Raw genomic sequence first — 20,136 nt, 5'->3', positions numbered from 1 at the left:
TTGGACCACGAAAAAAGTTTCCCAAAGGGTCGACGCACGCACAGTGGTGCGAGAGCGGAAAAAAGTCTTTTAAAAAGTTATATTTATCCTTTTAAGCGAGCGTATGATTTCAAAGTATTTTTGACATATACATTGTATGTTCTGATTAACAAGCCCTCAAAATTAAAAAAATAATTTTACTCAAATCGAGAACCGTATTTTCAACAAATTTTAAGTTGTTTTTTTTCGAAGTTCCTTTAAATAAATTCTCTAGCTTCTTAAATAATTTAATTGGTCTATTTTCGATTATCTAAAGAAAAAAATTGATTATTTATAAACGATATATTCTATAAGTAGCCTGAAGCTTTAGTACTAGGAAAAAATGCGTTTTTTTAACTTTTTAATTTAAAAAAAGGCGCCAAAAGATAAGTATGCCAGCATATGCTCTATACATTCATGTTAAAGCACAGAAAAACCAAAGAGTTTGATTTCTTCGGAATTAATTAATAGAATGAACTGGTTAAGTCCATTATTTTAAGAAAAACTGTCAAACTTAAAAACAAAATTATTGCATTGACCCAGGTCTGAGAATTTTGATTTTTGGAAAACCATTTATTTCTGCCTGGAAAAAAAAGTTTCAACTTTGAACTTAATTTTCTTGCAACCTTGATAGAGCTTAATACAAAATAAAGAAAAGGATTAGGGATAGTCCTTAATTTTTAGCTAAAAGTATGGCAGGTAGAAATAAAAAAGGTGTTATTTTTAAAGTTTTATTGTTTTGTTTTTGTTGTGTATTGCGTAATTTTTTATTACCTGGCTTATTTCAATAAAATCTCTTACTTAAATCTATATATATAAAGGAAAAAAATTCAGTATTGAGTTATTGAGCATTAGTGCAAGGTGTTTATGAAAAAAATATTACTCTTTGATCAACCAATAAGTGAAAGTGAAGTGAGATATAATAACAAACATATACATATAGTGAATTCAATACATGATATGACATACATACAAGTCATGATGTTCAAAATTTTGTATCACATTTTGTTAGGGAATACCCCAATTTAGAAGCGGTCAGAATTAAAGAAACGTTTTATGTCTCTTTTTTAAGTCGTTGGAACGCAGTTTATAGAAAAAAAGTCATTTTGAAAAAAATACACTCACTGGCTTTAAGGAGTTTTCGAAATAGAACTAACCTAAAATGTATTGCCCGAAACGTCAACTAATATAGGAAGACTACGAAAGAGTTTTGTTTTGACGAATGCTGTGATCGAGCTAAAAGGTATAAGAGGGACGAAATTAGAAATATATTTCCTCAAAAAGAGATAAACTATCCAGAAACATCAGATTACCTTTCCTGCTCACAATTTGATCTGCATAAAGCTCTTGCATTATTTATACAAGCAGAATTGTCGAAACGCCAATATTAAGTATTGAGGCATGCTCTAAAAGATTTTAATAAAACAAAAACTTGTATTTAAATATAACATCAAAAGCCTCAAATTTTATAAAAATGCCAATAACTTTTTTTCTAATAATTTTTCTTGACAAAATTTTGACCAAGCTTGTATAAGACTTATCTCAACATGTGTTTTAAATTTCATTCAAATTTGTTTTATAGTTTAGATTTTACAGACTTTTTTCCGCTCTCCCATACAATCTCCCAAAATCAAAAACCCTCAAAATTTAGAACAATGTTGATAAAGAACTTTGTTTATAATTATTTTTATGAACCAAATTTTGAACAAATATGTATAAGATTAATCTAAATATGTTTTCCAAATTTCATTTACTTAAATCCAAACAGAACACACACACACACGTATCTACACATACACATACCCTGAAACGTCGAGAAATGCTAATTTGACAATTCGGACAATAACTTTCTATGGGAAGTTAATAAGAAACATTTTTACGAACATACAGTGATGGCCTAAACTAAAGCACGAAAAATATCACTTTATAAACATCCAAATAAAAAGTTGAAACACATGTTATACATTTATAATTTTTATTTATTACTATTAACAAAATATTGTTCTATATTTTACAACTTTAAATTCGATTTTAAATCTTAACATATTTAAGACAAATTTAAAAAAATTAAAAACTCATGAAAAGTAGCTGGACAAAACTAAACCATATTTTTGTTTGTATGTACGAAGTTGGTATGTACAAAGTAATTAAAGTAAAATAAAGAAAAAAGGTGTAATAAAAGGTTGAAAACATCTCCCTTCCGCCTTTTAGTCTTTTGAATTTCACGGCTATGTACAAAGCGCTACAGAGCTCGTATCTGGCAATACTATACATTTATGTTTATCGGGATGTTTTCCCAGGCAGTTTCGACTTGTTGGAGCAGTGAAGTCAAACTGTCACATTTTGTTCGTTCAACAATAGTCCATAGACTCTTTATGCAGTTGATATCAGGAGATTGCGCTGGCCACTTCATAACTGTAATATTGCCTTCATTAAGCCAATCCTTCACCAATTTAGCGGTATGTTTCGGATCATTCTCATTTTGAAAGATCCTTCCTCCATTTTTTCCTCCGCATACGGAAGCCTGACGTTTTGAAGGTTTTCATTGTACATGAAACGATCCAAATACCATTTATTTTATGAATTGGTCCAACTCCTTAACTGGAAAAATATCCAAAAAACAATTATGTATGTTTCCCCAACAATGATTCACAGTTGACTGGTGAATCGAGGATTGAGATGTCCGTTAAGGTGTGTTTTGGCAAATTCGAGTGGCGTATCTCTATTCTTTAGGAAAATAAATGGATTTTTTGCAGCTCGACAAGCCTTCCAGCTACTAATCGCTCCTTTCCGGATCGTTCGGGACGAGATTTCTAAGTCTAGTTCTTTTTTATTTTTTTTTAAGAGAAAATATAGGGGCCATTTTTTATTAACCTCATTATTCGTTTGTTACAACGCTACGTGGTTTTGCGAGGTCTACCGCGTTGTGTACTGTTCGTTCAGTGCCTCGAGTACGAAATCGAGCAATTATTAGAGAAATAACTGTATGGCTGATACCATATTTTTTTCCGAATAAAAGTTATTGATTCATCTTTTTGAAAGTCCGACTCTATTTTTATTTTAAGTTTAAGTTAATTTAAATATTTATTCCGCGCCATTTCAACATTTATTATTAAAATTTTAAATTGTGATTGTGAATTGTGATGGTTAGATCCATCAAAGATCTGTCAGTAACTGTATTTTTTGCTTGGTATATGCTGCACTAACTATCAAATGAATTTTTTTTTAGGTGGCACAACAGTCCATTGAGATCTAGGTCCTATAGTGACTTATAACTCTCTCATGAATTACTCTTGGAGGATTTTTCAATTTCTCGCAAGATGCAGTGAAAAAAAACTTATGATGGCACAGGTAGGAATTGAACTCTTTTGGTTGTAAAATTTGATAACTGGAGACAGTAATAGGGTGTATGTGCTCTATGAGTTTTAAACTTTTGTATCTTTTCTTAAATATTAAGATTAAAAATTAAATTTAAAGTTGTAAAATAAAGAACAATATTTTGCAAAAAAAGAAAAGTAAAATTATAAAAATATCATTTGTTTTCTTTTTATTCGAATGTTTATAAAGTAATGCATTTTCTTGCTTTAATTTTGGCCATCACTGTATGTTAATATATAACAAGGAAATATTAAATTTAGAAATTAATAAACAATCAAAAATAACGAAAACCTATATAGATAATTGTGTGAATTGTAAATGCATATTTAGACTTCCTATTATTTAAATCAGATTTTAAGGTTATATGCACTGAAAATATTTTAATGATATATATTTAATTTAATTTTTAAATTCTATTGGATACCATTTCAATTTTTCGTTGATTAACATGGAGGACAAACCACGAATGTGTGTAGTTTATTTTCTTCATTTAACTTCGATTTCCGGTTGATGAAAGGTTATAATATTTTAAATTTTAAATGTGTCGTTTTGATTTGGTATACAGAGAATTCAAATTGTAAGTTTACTAAAAGTCGAAACAAAAAATAGTATAAGATTCATAGATATATATAATATATATAATTGTTGTTCATCTTTTAAAATCAGACGTATTCTGGTATATACAATGGTCTATCATAGTTTTTATATTTAATACCGGAGGCCTAGTATGCAATTTTTGCATACAATTAATTTATTATTAAGGGCATTTTTTGGTTAACCTTAGGTACTCACAGTTTTATTTCCAAGATTTTTTACTCTGCAGTTCAAATACGCTGTCTTTCCAAGCAGAGCTGTTATGTTCTTAGACGCAGCTTTATCAAAGTACGGACCATTTTTATTATCTTCATTCACTTCCATTTGATTTCTATGTATGTTGGAAGAGGATCCCTTGAAACTGCTTCCTCCGCTGTTCTTACTTGAAATAGTTGTGATAGCCGTCGAGGTACTGCTACTACTGGCTATAGTATTTGCAATTGTTGATGTACTGCTATCCACAATATTTCCATTTGCATTGCTTACTGTTCGATCTACACGAAAGCCATTATTTATGATATTTACATTCAAGTTTGAGGAAGTAGCGACACCATTTTGTGAAATTGCATTTAAATTATTAGCTTCCTTTGGTTTTGACGAAGACTGTCGTTGCGCCGCATGTACTATAAATGAAAGAGAATATAAAAAGTTAGTTTATAGATATGGCATTTCTTGTTGGTATGAATAAAGATACACATATAATAAACACGAACCAAACAATCTCTCGAGTCTTAACTAACCACAACAGTTTTTTTGTTTAAGAAATAAGAATGCACTATAGAGCTGCCTGATATTTATAAATTATTATCTTGAATCTTTTATTTTGATTCCATCTCTAAGCTTTGGTAAGGCTCAAATAAGATAAATTTGGTGTTAATTTGTTTTAAGCTACATAGGTTAACAATAAAGCAAGTGATACGATCAGTCCGGAAAAAAATAGGGTATTGGATTTTTACATTAACATCCGTCGGTAAAATTTAACTACCTTAAAACTAAAACAACCACATCAGCAAATCTGGCTATTTGTTTTTAATTTAGTTTTCCATTTCTTAAATTTTTGTATTATTATTTTATATTTGTTTGTGAACATTTCTTTTTTTGTGCCACTTGCCTATTCTACTTAAAACAAAACCCTAAGATTATGAAACTGGTATGTAAGCTGACCAACTTTTGAAACCCCATCTCCAGCTATCGCCAGCAGGTTGACGTCACCAAAACTGCTTCACCCTATCAACGGTACCGTTCGGACAGAGCTCTACTGAAGGGAATGAGCTTTGATCCGCCTTGTGCCATAAAGACCCGTGGTAGATTAGCGGAACGTCAATCTATCCTGTATCAGACGGAATCTATCTAACAAATTGAACTTTCAAAATATTCGTCGTTTGGGGGGAACACCCCGACAAGTAAATTGTTGGTCGAAGACATATACTTGAATGGGACCTCGAACGAGTTTTATCAAGAAATTGTTAATTCTGTTGATTCGAGTACCGTTATATAGGACCTTGTTTGAATGGTAATATACATGAGAACATTCGACTGTTCGATAAAAGCCGATTCAGCGTCGTAAACACTTCCACACCCCTATAAAATAGTAATGAGGCTGCTTTGAGTTGATCGATATAGTTCTGAAAAATTCCAGTTCCCATTTCGACGGAGAACTTAAAAAGTCTTTCCTTCTCGGATTTTACAGTTTCTTTTTGCAAAAAAGAAAGGGGACGATATCTACAAAATCTGGTTATGGTATAAGACTTTAAAACAAGATGTCTAACGAAGCGTACTGCAGCCGAGATTTGAATTGAAGACTGATTTATAACGATTGCAAAGTGCTCTGGCTTCTAAGGTAAGTTAGGGTTACGTTTTCTCACAAATTTCGTCTTAAACCAGTAATGTTTATTCCTGACTCTGGTGGCTTAAAAAATCAAATACATCAAACAAGTCTAAATAAGAACCATATTAACTAACGATGATTACAAGCGGCAAATTATGCGTTATGCGCTTTCAGGTAACGTCAGCACAAATCTTACCCTTTATTGGTACTGGGTTTGAAGGAGTGGGTTTTGAAGAGGATGTGGCTAAAGCAATTTACCCGGAATAAAGGTAGAAGGCGGGTTAAGAATTCAGGAAATTGATTCATTGGAGGTACTTGGGCAGTAAGAGTAGGATTTAATGTAGTCTGTTCAATTTTGGCCTTTTGGACTTTTTAATGAAACTGGACAAGAAGTAAGATTAAAAGATTAACTAGATTTAGAGGATTTTTGTAATTTATTAGATGAAAGTTTTTGCAGGAAAACGTAAAACCCAAACAACATGTTTCCATTGTTTTTAAACAGTTGCAAACTGAACATTTTTAAAAAGTATCTAAAATTTTAAGATGAAGCTAAATATCTGAGTCTCATATTACACCAAACTTTCAAAAAGAAACGTAATGTACAAGAAAGAGGCAAGAAAACTACTGCAGGTTTTTTTGCTGCCAAAAAGCCAATGCTTATAATGGGTCTTGCGACCCCGAACGCTTTGATTACGGACATTGCTAAACAGACCGATTCTACTGTACAGTGTGTCAGTATGGTAGGCTGCATTTAAGCATGACTGCATTTAATTTAACAAAGGTACAAACTTCCAGATCGTTCTGGGAGAATAACGCATTCCTGGAAGCCGAATCCGACGAATCAATCCAGTTCTATAAAGATAATAATTGATAAGGGGGTTGGTGAATGTCTGTACTCTGAACGACTATAGTTAAGTCTCACATTTTACCTTCCTTACCACTGTAGCGGGTTTCAGGCAGAACTTTTGGTTGGCTTGAAGAAACTGTGATATCAACATCAGACGTTCCAATTTTCTCAGAAAGTCAAGGTGCCATTATATCTTTGTACTCTGTATCTACATATAAACGCCGTAATCTTCTCGTTCTCTACCGGAGTTGGCACGACAATTTAACATTCACCCTTCCTATGCGCCGGGCCATAGAGAGGTTCCAGGAAATTACAAAACAGAGGAACTCCAAAAAAATGGTAAAATACTACGGATTGTACCACGTTTGGCAAATGCTGGCATACCAATCGCTACGTGTACGCTTTTGTTAAAACAAGAAACTATAAAAAAAATCCAACATTAAGTTGAATAAAGACTCCACCTGTCAAGCCACGAAAAATATTTGACCTACACTAGATTCAAAGTGCTTAAGGTGCTTGATATCTCTAAGCAGATCGCATATGAGCTCAATAATTGGTGTCATAATCGGACACTGCTTTATAGGAAAGCACGCCACGCGTATTCTTAAATAGCTTTTGCAGAAGCCGTGTGAACAACATGCCCTGCTATAGCCCAGAGCGTTATTAGACCTACCTAAGATAATTCTACAATAATTATCTAAACGATCTCAAAAACAGTAACATAATATTAGTCTTTCCCCTTCTTACAGATATCCAATTGGTTTAGTTGAGAACAGGAGGTTCAAATTAGCCCTTTTACCTAAACGAGGAGAGATATAGACCCGACTGACATAGTGCAAAATGCTTTCATGATTCTAAACACCATAGTCTAACTTTTATCAATAAGGCAACTTTCAAGACAAAATACCAAAACAGATCCCTATTTTTAATTTCTCGCAAACAAATTTTTTGTTGGAAATTGTTAGGTTTCACTATAACCTGTAGTATCGCTCAGGGGAATGCACATTTTACCTGATTATCCGTCTGATGCTATGAGAATGCACATATAGTTATGGGAAAAAATTTACTAAATTTACTTTAAGATAAAATACTTGTTTGGCTTGATTCAGTAAACAAATAGGGGCTATATAAGGCTCAAATCAAATAAATTCGCTAAATGAAATTCAATTCAATTCAATTAACAAAATAATATACAAAATACTTTTGCAAAATAACATAAAAGACTTACCTGTATTTCCCGAAATCAAAACTATTATCAACGCAAGTGTAGTAAAGATTGCTGAATTTATTGGCAATATACTATCCAATAGATGTCTCTTCCACATTCTGGATTGATAAGTTGTTTTTCTTCTCCACCACATCGTGTCTTGTATATTTTGACTCGTTTTTGTTTGGCTATGCAGCTGATATTTCTGTGTCAGATTGTGTCTTTTCTGGTGCCAATGTCCTTTCCCTTGATGATGAAATCCTGATTGTTGATTGTTACTAGCCGATTGAGTTGCCATAGCACTTAACATAAGCAAAACGATTTTTCTTCTGAAGATATAAAGATTAAATTGTTGAATTGAAAATCTTCTTCCTGTTTAAGTTTGGACTGAGTTTTTATTTTTGTTAGGTCTTAATCATATTGATAATAAAAAGAAGAAAGTTTTCAATATCAACCCGAATCTAGTAATACAAACAGAAAGATGATTTCTAGGTAGTTCATAATTTGTCCTTTTTGCTGATGACGCTGAGTTATTCTATTCACTTAGTTTTTGTTAAGTTGCTTCTGATACAATTTAACGTTCTCGAAGTAGATATTTCGAACTCCTAGTATTTACGGAATGAAACGTTTCACACTTACTAAAATTTGTCGTCTATTAAAAATTCCTTTAACATTTAACATTGCATTATAGCTTTCCTTATTCTAGCTAGGGTTTCTAAAACTCAGACTTGATGTTTTGTATAACCTAGTTTTTGGATAGCCAAGGAGTTGATGTATTTAAGTTCCAAGAAGCAAACAAAATTAATGCACACAATGAAACGTATACTTCCCGATTTATTGCGAATGGTAGTGTTTTTTTTTGTAGCTTAGAAAATGCTTAAGGCAAATATTTTTGTTCTTAAGCTATCTTTTCTTTCTGTTTTCTTAATTTTTTCTTCACTCACATAAAAAGAATATCCTTTTCAGAGTATGGTCACTACATGTAGGTTTGTAAACATGTGTATACGCAGCTGCGTATTAATCCATATTGGTTTTCAAACTTATTATTCCTATCGGCGCTACGTTTTTGATATCAGTGGTTTTTTCTTGTATTAAAAAAGGCCTTGTTTTTCTACTCCGAATAATATGAGTATCTATTGGAGCCATGTTTTTAGTATTATTATTTAAAAAGAAGTATTCCTCCTTCCAAGTACTTTTTTCACTTTTATATCATATCGACGTTTGTAACGGGTACAGGATAATAAGCCTTGGAAAATCATGTGCAAAGTTATTTGTTCTTTCTGTAGAGATATATTTTGAGATTAAAATGAAATTAAACGACCAAGAAGGTCATATTGTTGTTTGCTTTTCATTAAATTTCACCCACTTTTGGGACTTTGATTCCGTAAACTTGTTATCCCATTATTATTTTACCTGAAAAGAAGACATAAAGTTATTTGTTTATTTTAGTTTTATTTTGTTATTATCTTTGCAAAACTTCAAAGTTAATATTGTAGTTTCTTTTTAGCTGTCTTAAGAAAAATGACAATTTTTAAAAATGTGAATTTGTATGGCACAAAAAAATGAGAAGATTGAATCCAAAGTACAAAGTTGTGAAAATGACTATATGAAATTAGACACAGTACAAAACTACAATTCACCCCCTTGCATAGACTATAGACGTATTAAGAATGACTAAAAAATGTTTCGTAGAAAAATTGATTAATTAAATCCAATGCATTTGTATTGTGTATGTTATTTACTCACTGTCGACTAAAGTCGCAATTTGAATTTACTTTTACGTTTAAACATTTTTTTGATATCATAATCTGTTTTGGTTTTCAACATTGTTAATCGAAAACTCATTTTTATCGATTTTAGCAGCATTTTTTGAAAGTTTTCTATTTTTATAAAAAAATACCGATTGGATTTTTCTAAGAACATAATGCTACCCAAAAAAAAAACTAACAACCCTCCAACAAAAATAAAACCTAAGCCAACAATATCAAAAAACAAACATTGCGAGCAACGCGGAAAAAACGCGAGTTTTAAAACGCATCCCCTTAATTCTTTTATTTATAGATCTGCTTTCACCCTCCTTAGGAAATTTAATTCAACAAACGTTAATTATTTTAACTGAAAGTTGTCTGATCTTCTTGATTAAGAGAAAATATATGGAAACATACGTCCATTTTCTTTCGAGTGTTTTAAATAGAACATACTCATATTAAAGAAGCCAGAACATAGAATTTAATTCTAAGAGTGTGTAATAAATGAAAGTTAATACATTTATTAATCGTTAAATTTTTTTTAAATGACCAGTAACTGTTGGCAAGATATGGCAAGTTCAAAATTATTTTGCTTGCAAAAATATTGATACCGATTTCTAGTAGTTCTTTTAATTTCAAAAAATTATAATCTTTTCTCTTTTTGAAAATAGAACTTACAAATAAAGCGTTTTCAAGCCGAAACTCCCTATGAATCTGGTTTCTTCTTGAAAACATCTAAAGTTCATTACTATGCATGGCACGAAGGAGAAGATAGACTGGACTCCAATGTATTTGCTTCATGTGACTTACAACGTTTAAAGGGACTACTTTGGAAAGATTATCACAGCTTATATGATAACCTTAAATTTAATTCTAATAAAGAATAAAAATAGTTTATGATTTAATTTTTCGTCTTATTGAATAAAATCTATTGCTTTTTTTATTTTTTAGTTCATGTATTACTTTTAGAAACATTTTCTAAATTGTATAGATAAGTTACATGCTTAAATAAATACTAAACAACATACAGACTGTTGTGTGATGATACTTAATTTTTTAAAAGAGCTCTTCAAACTTTGAGTTATTCTAGATTTAAGATTTTCTGTGAATAAAGTCGAAAATATTTCAGTTTAATATTATATTTATAATATATTTTGTATGTATCGGATATTTGTAAAACCTTGAGTTAACATTATCAATCATTTGGAATTATTTAAAAAAAGTAAATATCTTGTACCTATATGAGTTTTTAAAAATCAAAACATAAGAGCTGAATACTAGTATAAAACAGCTAACACAAATATTTCTGTGTGAGGCCCAAGCAAAGTTAAACCTGGCAATTAGTAACAACTTTAATATATAAATGGAACACATACAAAACCTCTGTACTGGGTTCTATTGAAGGAAAGTAATCGTTTTTTCGTTTTCTGAAAATTGTGTTTCACAAGATTAAGGCAGACACGGCACTACTAGTAGTAGGTACGCTCAATTTCTGAATACTTAATAAACCAAAATTTAAATAATACCTTATATCTGAATATGTTCCTTTTACAATTCTTTAGAAGCTAAACATATGAAAGTGATTTAACTAAGTCTAGAATCCCAAGAAACGATTGAAACAACGAAATATATATACATTTATCTATCATTTATATATCTTTAAAGAACTAGACATAAGAAAATCAATTGAAAATTGAATACACAATTATATTTGTTTTAATCTATGGATTTAGTTCTTGGTTTTAAAATCATCTTAATTTAATGTTTATTTTAACGTTTATCTTAAATTCATAATAGCTATATTTCTTCATATCGTTATTTTTGAATAGTTCAGAGAATCTTTTTTCTTCATTTAAGCCTCTTTTCAGATACATCTTTCTTAAAGATACATATATTTATTTGTTAAGATAAGAATCATAATCTTTATATAAAGGCAAAATATATGCTAATTAAATAAAAATAATTACGTAATAAATAAAAACAGCTTTTTGGCTTAGGTCTTGCACCTAGAGAAAGACTGGACCACGCCCTTGGGGGGAATTTTTATGTAAGACAATAAACAAAAATTAGTCAGTTTATAGGTTATTATATTCAAATTAATTATTATAATTTATCTATTATTATTTGTAATATTTAAAAAAAGAAAACCAACAACTCAAAGTTTAAAACATTTCAAACGTACTTTAAATAGGTTTGAATTCGAAGTCGACTCTGAAAATTAATTTTAGAATGAGGTTTGACCCTTAAGCACTCGTCTTACTTTAAAAGCAGACAAATGTTTCTTTATCTTTTATATTAAGAAAAATGTTTTTTGTTTAGCGAAAAGATGGTTTTGCGCATGCACAAAGCTGTCTTGGCTTAAATTTGTGCTGCATGCACAAAGTAACTATTACCTAACAAAACAACAATGTTTCAACCTCCGATTCAAAAGATTACGACACCCATCATTATACAATATTCAGACAAACCTGCATTCGGTCGACCACCCAAACCAGAAACAAAAAAAATTATTACATAACGCTGGGCTACCATATCATGGCAAATCATATTCTACTCACTAAATCACCCATCATCTTAGCTGGAAAGTTGAGTTGCTTTATCACCATGCCTCCTTAAAGGCCACGTTAAAAACCTTCATTAGTTCAAAAATTGCTAAGAGTGTTGAAAAGTAACAATATTTTAAAAAAGACTTTTTAAATAAGGAATTTTTTATAAAATTCAAAAAGAACAAAAAAAGTCTCTTAAGTGCACGTAAAATCTGACTTAATTTTTAATTTGAAAACGGATTTGGGGAATTTTCGGAAGTGGATAAAGTTACTCGTAGGGTCATTGGTCAGTCTCCCGATTCAGCCCTGCCAACTTATATTGCAATTAAATAGTTTCTGCTCCCATTTGTATTTTATAATTCTTCAACCACTAGGATGAGGTCACAAATGTTCCAATCGGTTTTGGCTCCTGGTGCTGCTGGTGGAAATGTTCACTCGGAAAGGTCTACACTCGTGTAAGGGAAGGTATAAAAAGTGCTTTACAAGTGTACATGCTAAATGTTAGAGAAACCAACAAATAAATGATATAGAGACTATTGAGTATGGCCGACGTTTTTAGATAAAACCTCTATAAGACGGTTTAAAGTAGAATCATAGTTTTTTATCATAGACAAATTGGGCCCATATCTTCACGAATAACTTAAATTAAGATGTCCTTGTGTTCAAATTTGCTGCCACCTCATAAGCAGGCGTCAAGGCGTCACATAGTTTATGACCAAACGTTATGAATTACGTTTTAGTCTAGTGAATTAAATTTCCATGGCAAAAGTTTCAAGTCTTCTGATTGAATTCAACTTCTAACACCTTGGAAGTATATAAAGAGCGTATTGTCTTGTTGGAAAATCTAAGGCAGATGTCTAAATTTTTTTTCCATTTTTGCAAATGACCGTCATTGTCGCGAACAAAAGCTCAAAGTCGATTGTGCCATAGTATATTACAGCTCTTTACACCATTAGCTGTGATGCCTTATCAAAATAAGCTCATCTCTTCCCAAATTATAAAAATAAAATTTGTAGCCATCTGAAGCGTCAAGGATAAACTTTTTTTCATCTGTAAAGACAACGCGTTAACATTCACTGCTCCACACAATATGCTGTCTTGCGAAAATTATCCGATGGTCCTTGCGTACTTGCCTCAAAACAAGTTTCTATTTTATCTTTCTTCTTTGGATAGTATCAATTTTTTGTATTATAAAAGTATAAGAAAATTATTAAGTCAGCAAACTTGAGTCGAATGAAGCGAATAATTTTTGTGTTGTTGGTTCGATTTGTATGAATGAAGGCTTTTTATATTTCTACGTTTCTATTTTGACTCAGTAAATAATAGCAGGGTTTGAATACTACAACAAGTTAATTTTGCCACCAAAAGGCTTAAATGAGAATCAAATTCCTATATTTGTGGTACTTATACTTCAATTCTTTCAAATTATTTTAAACACTTTTCTACCGTCACAAGGGATTCGAACGCCAACCAAGTAGCTTACGGAGCCGATGCACTACGCATCCAGCACCGCAGATGGTTACTTGAGGTCATCCATTATTGTGTTGCGAAACAAACTGCGTTGTGGTCTAACGTCTTCAGCAAGATCAGTGTCGTTTTGATTGCTTACATATTTGTAAATATCTTCTGACGTATCTTAACTCTAAATGTAACGCAAATATTTTGCAGGCAAGAACAAACATTCAAAATTTGATAGCCTTTTTTGGTTTTTGTATGTAGTTCTGTTGCTGTTACATTTAATTTTCTTTCAAATTTTCAAATTCCAAAATCATCTCAATTATATTTCTTGCATTTGAGTGTGTTTTATTGAAAGATGGCTCTAAACTTCCAATGGTTTAATTTTATATGGTTCACATTAGATATCCAAAATCATATGTTTTATCTAATAAACACTCATTAATTATTTAAAATTGTTGTATAAACAATTTTGCATCACTGCCTGGCCAGAAGAAATTGTCGTGGCATGATCCAGCGTACCTTGCATCCACAAAGCGTATTTGCATTTTGTGATAACAAATCTTAAATTAATAAACTTAATAAAATTGATTATTTTAGAATGATATCTCCCTTCATGGCATTAATGCTGTCTAAATCTTTGCTGTTATAAAATAGATGCTGAATTTTCGGAAAAAGATTCTTCATATTCGGACACGAAATCCTGATGTGGGTGCCATCAATGCATCCAATTACACCCGGAAAGTCAGTTCTTCCAAAAAGCTCAGTAACGATACACATTTTTTTTTGTTTAACCTTCTCGTACGTAACGTATACGATTTGAAGAATAATTATTTAATTGTGATACGTAAATAAATAAAATTGAGGTAATTCTGATTCGTAAATTGTATTTACCTGGAGCTTGAAGAAGACAACATTATTGATTTAAATTGGATATCCAAGTCGGCCAATGGCTATAAAATTTTATTTTAAATTTAAACAATTAGACTTTAAACGAAATAGTCTAATGAAAGTAATCTAAAAAAACACACTTTGGTTTGGGACGCCCTACTGCACATTCGTGAATATTGTGATTTATTAGTCGTTAAGTAAGTATAGATGTGATAAGTATCTTATTGGATTTTATTCAAATTATTATTTGTTGCTTGGGTGTCCTTAACATTTCTATATGTGTATGTAGATAATCGGACTTTGCACTGGCTGACAATATCTTTACTACCTGAACTTAATTAAATTTTCAAAACTTTATGTACCAACCAAATCATGTCCTTTTTGCAAAAATTATAAATTCATGCAATACTCCTCCTGTTCTTCAGGTGCTGGTCAATAATATTTGTTTTTTTTTTTAACATAAAAATTGGTGGAAAATTATTGTATTCATATTTCGTGACATGCGATATTAAAATTAAACTTCTATATATAACTTCTTTGCCTGTGAGACATGTTTTCATTGTTAATTTGTTTTTTTTTTTCCTTTTTTTTAGGTTTAAATTTTACTTCCATAATTAAATACTTTCTCTCTACTTCATTGGGATAGTATTGAAAACATACATACCACTACTAAATAAATACAAAAACTAAATATAACAATATAACTTGGTATTTAACATTGCAAAGATTGACCGAAAGGCACATTTTCGATAAAACCATATTTTCTTAAATTTTGTACCTGGTGGGCCAACAGTTTTCTACAGAGCAATGGAAATTAATTAAATTTGGTATTGGGATAGAGAATACTGTTTAGATATGTAAATTAAATGGTTTAAATCACGGAAGAGGTAGCCTATATTATAAAAATACCTTGGTCGAGCATTTCCTTGAGAAAAATTATGCTGTGAAATGATTTTTACACTTACTTGCATCACAAATGAGTTTTAAAAACGATTGAGCCTGTTGACCTGGTACAACGTGTTTTATTCTAAATGTTTACGTTTCACGATAACTTAAAACTGCAAGGCAGGTGTCTTCAAAACTTTTCTAATTTTAATGTCTCAGCCTAAACTTGAAATTTTATCGAGGTTATTGCTCTTATAAAAATACAAAAAGAAGAAGCTCGGTTTGAAATAAATTTGTTTGTTTTAAACTCAAAACGAGATTTTTTCAACAGCAAAGAGTAGATACTCAACTCGCTGAACTTCAGTGTTTCCTTCTACATAATATTTCCTAAAACTCATACTCATATTCGTAACACAACAAAGATAAAAACAATAAAACAAAAGTGCAATGATACTTTTTATTATACAACACTCCACTTCATTCTCTAAGTATGAATATCTTTCTCCCCCAAGCCTTCATATCTATACATTCAGCATTTGATTGTGGGGGAGTCTTTGGTGTGCTTAACATCAATTTTGTTTCCATATCGTTGCATAAATGAATAAAGTTAGAAATGTTAAATTAAGTTGCTTTTTATTTCTAGCATCCTGCACTATCTTCGGTCTCACTTTCTTCTTCCTAGGCCTATTTTCAACCACTTGGTGTTTTATTTTATTATGAACGTTAGTCATTCCAACAAAACCAGGGCTAAAAGATAGAAGGACCAAGTAACACATCTCACCCGCACTACCAGTAATTCCATATTTCAATTATTAAAAACTCCGGAAAACTATATTTGTCGGCACAGTATACCTATATCTACAAAACACTCGTACATATCTAATAATGAAAAACAAAAAGAGGATGATTCTCTATTCAGAAGACTCGCACATTTTCATAAAATAACTCAGTTTAATTATTTTAACAAAATGGTCCCAGTTTTTCAGTGGTATGCACTTCAAAAATGTAACACGACATGTTTGGCGCTACTAAAAATTATAAATACAAAAATAGGGATATCAACTTCAAGTGAAGTTACATGTCTTTTCAATTATGTCGTTTTATATTGCAGCAAAAATATGAATTATACTTAAGCACTGCTATTAAAACTTCCATTCATAAGCAAACGCGATATTTACAAACTCAAAATGTACGCTGACGTTCGTCTACTTTGGTACATACTTAAAAAACAGTTCATACATTTTGAAGTCGGAGTTCTGAAGTCACACGACTCAAAAGTGAAAAATTACATATTTTTGTCTTTTTAAACGAACCTAAGTATCAGAACTTATATCGTTGGAATAACATTATTATTAGGTGCATAAAGGTATGTTCATTGTATAACAGTAGATAGATACATTTTGTCAGAAATCTTCTTAGTTTTTTCATATATGTATCTTAATATACAAAAATCGAATGTACTGATTTTTATTTTCACCAAACTCTTAGCCAATTGAATCGATTATTTTGTAAGTTGGAATTCATATGTAATTTGGTCCAACTAAGGATAGGACGTTTCTATTTCAATTAAAAATTGCAATTTTTATTAATTAACAATAAAATGATCATCAATATAAGAACCGTTTGGCAATATGAGAACGTTACCCCCAGTGCAGATATTATTATAAACTTATAATTCTTTTCGAAATGAGAAATTTTTACCTAAATGTGATAAAAACTATCAAACTATCAAAGAAAACCCATGGGTAAGTCGAGACGTAAAGAAGTTATTAGGTTCAATATAAGTTTTCGCATTTACAGAGCCAAATGCACTAAGGGGAATCGGAATAAGTTCAAACACGCTAGGAATACATATAACGGACATATTTGCCGAATTCAATTTTTGCATAACCAACGATTCTACGGGACAAATTTTCTCTTGCATGTATTTAAAGATCTTGACATTCACAGATCCGCTGGCCCGGATAGTATCCCGTCTGAAAAGGTTCTCTTCAACGCTGGCAAAACCACTGCGTAGGGTTTCTTATTTGTCCTATTCTATACAGGTCTCTTTCCGAGTGGATATAGAAAGTATCATTTGTCTAGCCTGTCCATCCAAAAAGGAAACCCTCCTCCCCCTCTAACTATCCTCTAATTTTACGTACGTCCATTTTGTTCAAGGTCATGGAAACGCTGATAAATTATAAGCTTAAGAAATATCTTGAAGAACGAAAGCTTCTTAATGACCGGCAGTATGGCCTTTGTTGCAAGATTTGGTTCACTGGTGATCTCATGGTTTAACTCACGGAAAAGTAGAACCAATCTTTACATAGTTTTGGAGAATGTCAGATTTCTGCACTTATATTTCAAAGGTATTTGATAGAATTTCGCATCAAGCACTCTTATCGAAAATTAATGCATTTCGTACTGATAAATCTCTTCCTTGTTGGGTTAGAAATTACCTTTCGGACTGTTCAATTCAAGTAGCATTTGACAAATCAACTCTGATATCCACAAAATAATCCTGATATCCACAAAATAAACTAAGGCTTTGTATTGTATCCGACACTCTTCCATCCGTTTATATATAAACTTTTGTCTGAAGCTTCTTTTCTACTAAATTGTTTCGCTGATGACAGTACTCTCTGTTTTTATATCCGTATTTAGATTGTTTTCCTCGTTCTTCGGATGTGATCTAATAACGGCAGCGTATGATAAGTTCGTTTAGGCTCAAGGTATCCCACTCATTAGAATGTGCAGGCATTCTAAACCAATGCGCATCAGTGTATCCTTTCTAATCCTATCATCCTTTCTAGTGAAAACCTCAAAGTAGTTGTTTTTCAAAATTTCATTAAACTAGCCGTTCCTCGAAAACCGTTTTAATTCGAAATAAATTAGTTATCGGTTTTGAAAGGTCCCCCTTAATTTGTATAAATTGTACATTACTGCTTAAAATATTAAACACAAAATTAAAAGTTTAATTAATGTGAACAAAAATTGAATTTGATTAACAGACTTTCAAATAAAATCATTTAAGTTATATATCAAAATAAGGGGGCCATGTGAGCATGGAAAGAAAGGTAGAGTAAAACTTGAGGCACTTCTTTGGACACTTTAAAGTTTATGAATATGTGTCGAATACTCACTGCCCCAAATTATACAACCATATTCAAGGACTGATCTGATTAATGGTGCATATAGATTTATAAGGACATAAGGTTTTAAATGTTAAAATATTTTTACAAAATCAAGAAATATCTACCGCCACCGTTCTCAAATATAGTCCAGATAATCATAATGCAAAAAAACGATTGTTATAAATGGAGTAGGTATGTCAATAATCATTATTTAAATGTGTAGTTTTCGTTTTAGTAATAGAATGTTGAACTTGTTTGATTTGAGTTCTGTTGTTTAGAGAGAAAACAGGAACAGGATATCACCTGATAAATTTGACATACCAGTTTTTTTCAACGGATTGACACTATGTCATCAGTTCAGTTATAATTAACTTGGTGGGATCGTAAAAATATATATGTACATATGTAGGTAAATAGTTACTTAGTTATTTATATTTTGTTTGTCTAACCTGTAGAAGTTTGTCTGCATCTTTAAGGAAAAGAAACCTGAAATTTCATTAAAGCAAATACTACGCAAGCAAGAAATATGTCAAGTGATTGAAGTAGAAAATCGATAATTTTCTTATTTTAGGTGGTCGCATGCTACAATGGAATGTATACATTTAAGTGGTGGTAGGGGAAAATGTATATGCTTTTTTTATTTAGGCCGTGTGGGGGGTTTATCAAAAAACTAAAAAATTAAGTGTTCGTGCTCCTAGCCTTTTGCGTTGTTGACCATTGTTAATTTTGTGTCGTTCGTTTCTGTTAAATTACTTTTTTATTTTCAAATTTGGGGGCCAATAATAATTTTTATTAGTTTTCATCACTAGAAATTTTTTGACAGGTCGGTTATAGCTTTCATTGAAAGCTTCTGTCATTGAAACAAAATTTCTTTGTAAGGTTATGCATTTGAGGTAAAATTTGATCATTTAAACCAAAACTGATAGGTCGGAATTCAAGAAAGTAAAACACTCTCGTTGAAACGCTTATGTTTCCAATTTATTCAAATCAAGTTTCACTTAAAGAAAAGTTCTATTTAAAATAAAATATTTTGATTTAAATAAGATCGCGTAAAAAATTCAATGATGAAAACCAAAACTTCGACTGTTTGTTTTTTTTCAACAGAAAAAAAAAGAATTTTATGCAGCTGCAAAGTTTTATCAAGGAGAAAGTGGTGACTTTTTGGTGTTTTAGAGCCAACCTATAATCTAGAAATTTAAAACGCCAATATTCGAAGGAACGAATTTTCAATGACCAACAACTGCGGCAAAAATTTAGTACACATTGTAAACATTCATCAAAAACATGAGAAATTCTTTGTCTGATATGTAGAGCTAGGTTGATATGAAGTTAGCACTACAGTACTAATGAAAGGGACCTAAATCAAAAATTGAGATTAAGTAAAAAAACTATTAATATAAACATTTTCAAATAAAGTCACTTTATTTTAAGAAAAAAATCGCAAAAAAATAAATAATTTCCAACGAAATGTGTGACAAATACAATCAAAATTATTCAAACTACACTTTCTTGAAGGCTTTTTGCTCATTTCCCACAAGTTGCCATTTTTGAGTTAGGTCACGATTTATTGTAAATTAATTGTAGAAAAGAAAAATAAAGTTGTAGCTTTCTTTCCTTTTGGAT

The 20,136-nt window shown here is 31.1% G+C and overlaps 1 protein-coding gene across 5 annotated transcripts in view; it reads right to left on the bottom strand.

Moving 5' to 3' along the window:
• LOC129938368 (uncharacterized) overlaps nucleotides 1-20,136 on the bottom strand; it is a 61,294-nt gene that overhangs the window by 31,952 nt on the left and 9,206 nt on the right. For all 5 annotated transcript variants that reach the window (XM_056045872.1, XM_056045874.1, XM_056045873.1 and 2 more), the window contains exons 2-3: nucleotides 7,894-9,285; nucleotides 4,189-4,613 (exon numbers count right to left, since the gene is read on the bottom strand). In XM_056045872.1, the coding sequence (XP_055901847.1) occupies nucleotides 4,189-4,613; nucleotides 7,894-8,182 (714 nt within the window). In that variant the 5' untranslated portion in view covers nucleotides 8,183-9,285. The remainder of the gene's footprint in view (nucleotides 1-4,188; nucleotides 4,614-7,893; nucleotides 9,286-20,136) is intronic.

This window comes from Eupeodes corollae, chromosome 1 (assembly GCF_945859685.1).
Source record: "Eupeodes corollae chromosome 1, idEupCoro1.1, whole genome shotgun sequence".
Classification (NCBI taxonomy): Eukaryota; Metazoa; Arthropoda; class Insecta; order Diptera; family Syrphidae; genus Eupeodes; species Eupeodes corollae.
Note: the sequence above shows the minus strand (reverse complement) of the source record. Positions and strands in the feature narration are given on the sequence as shown.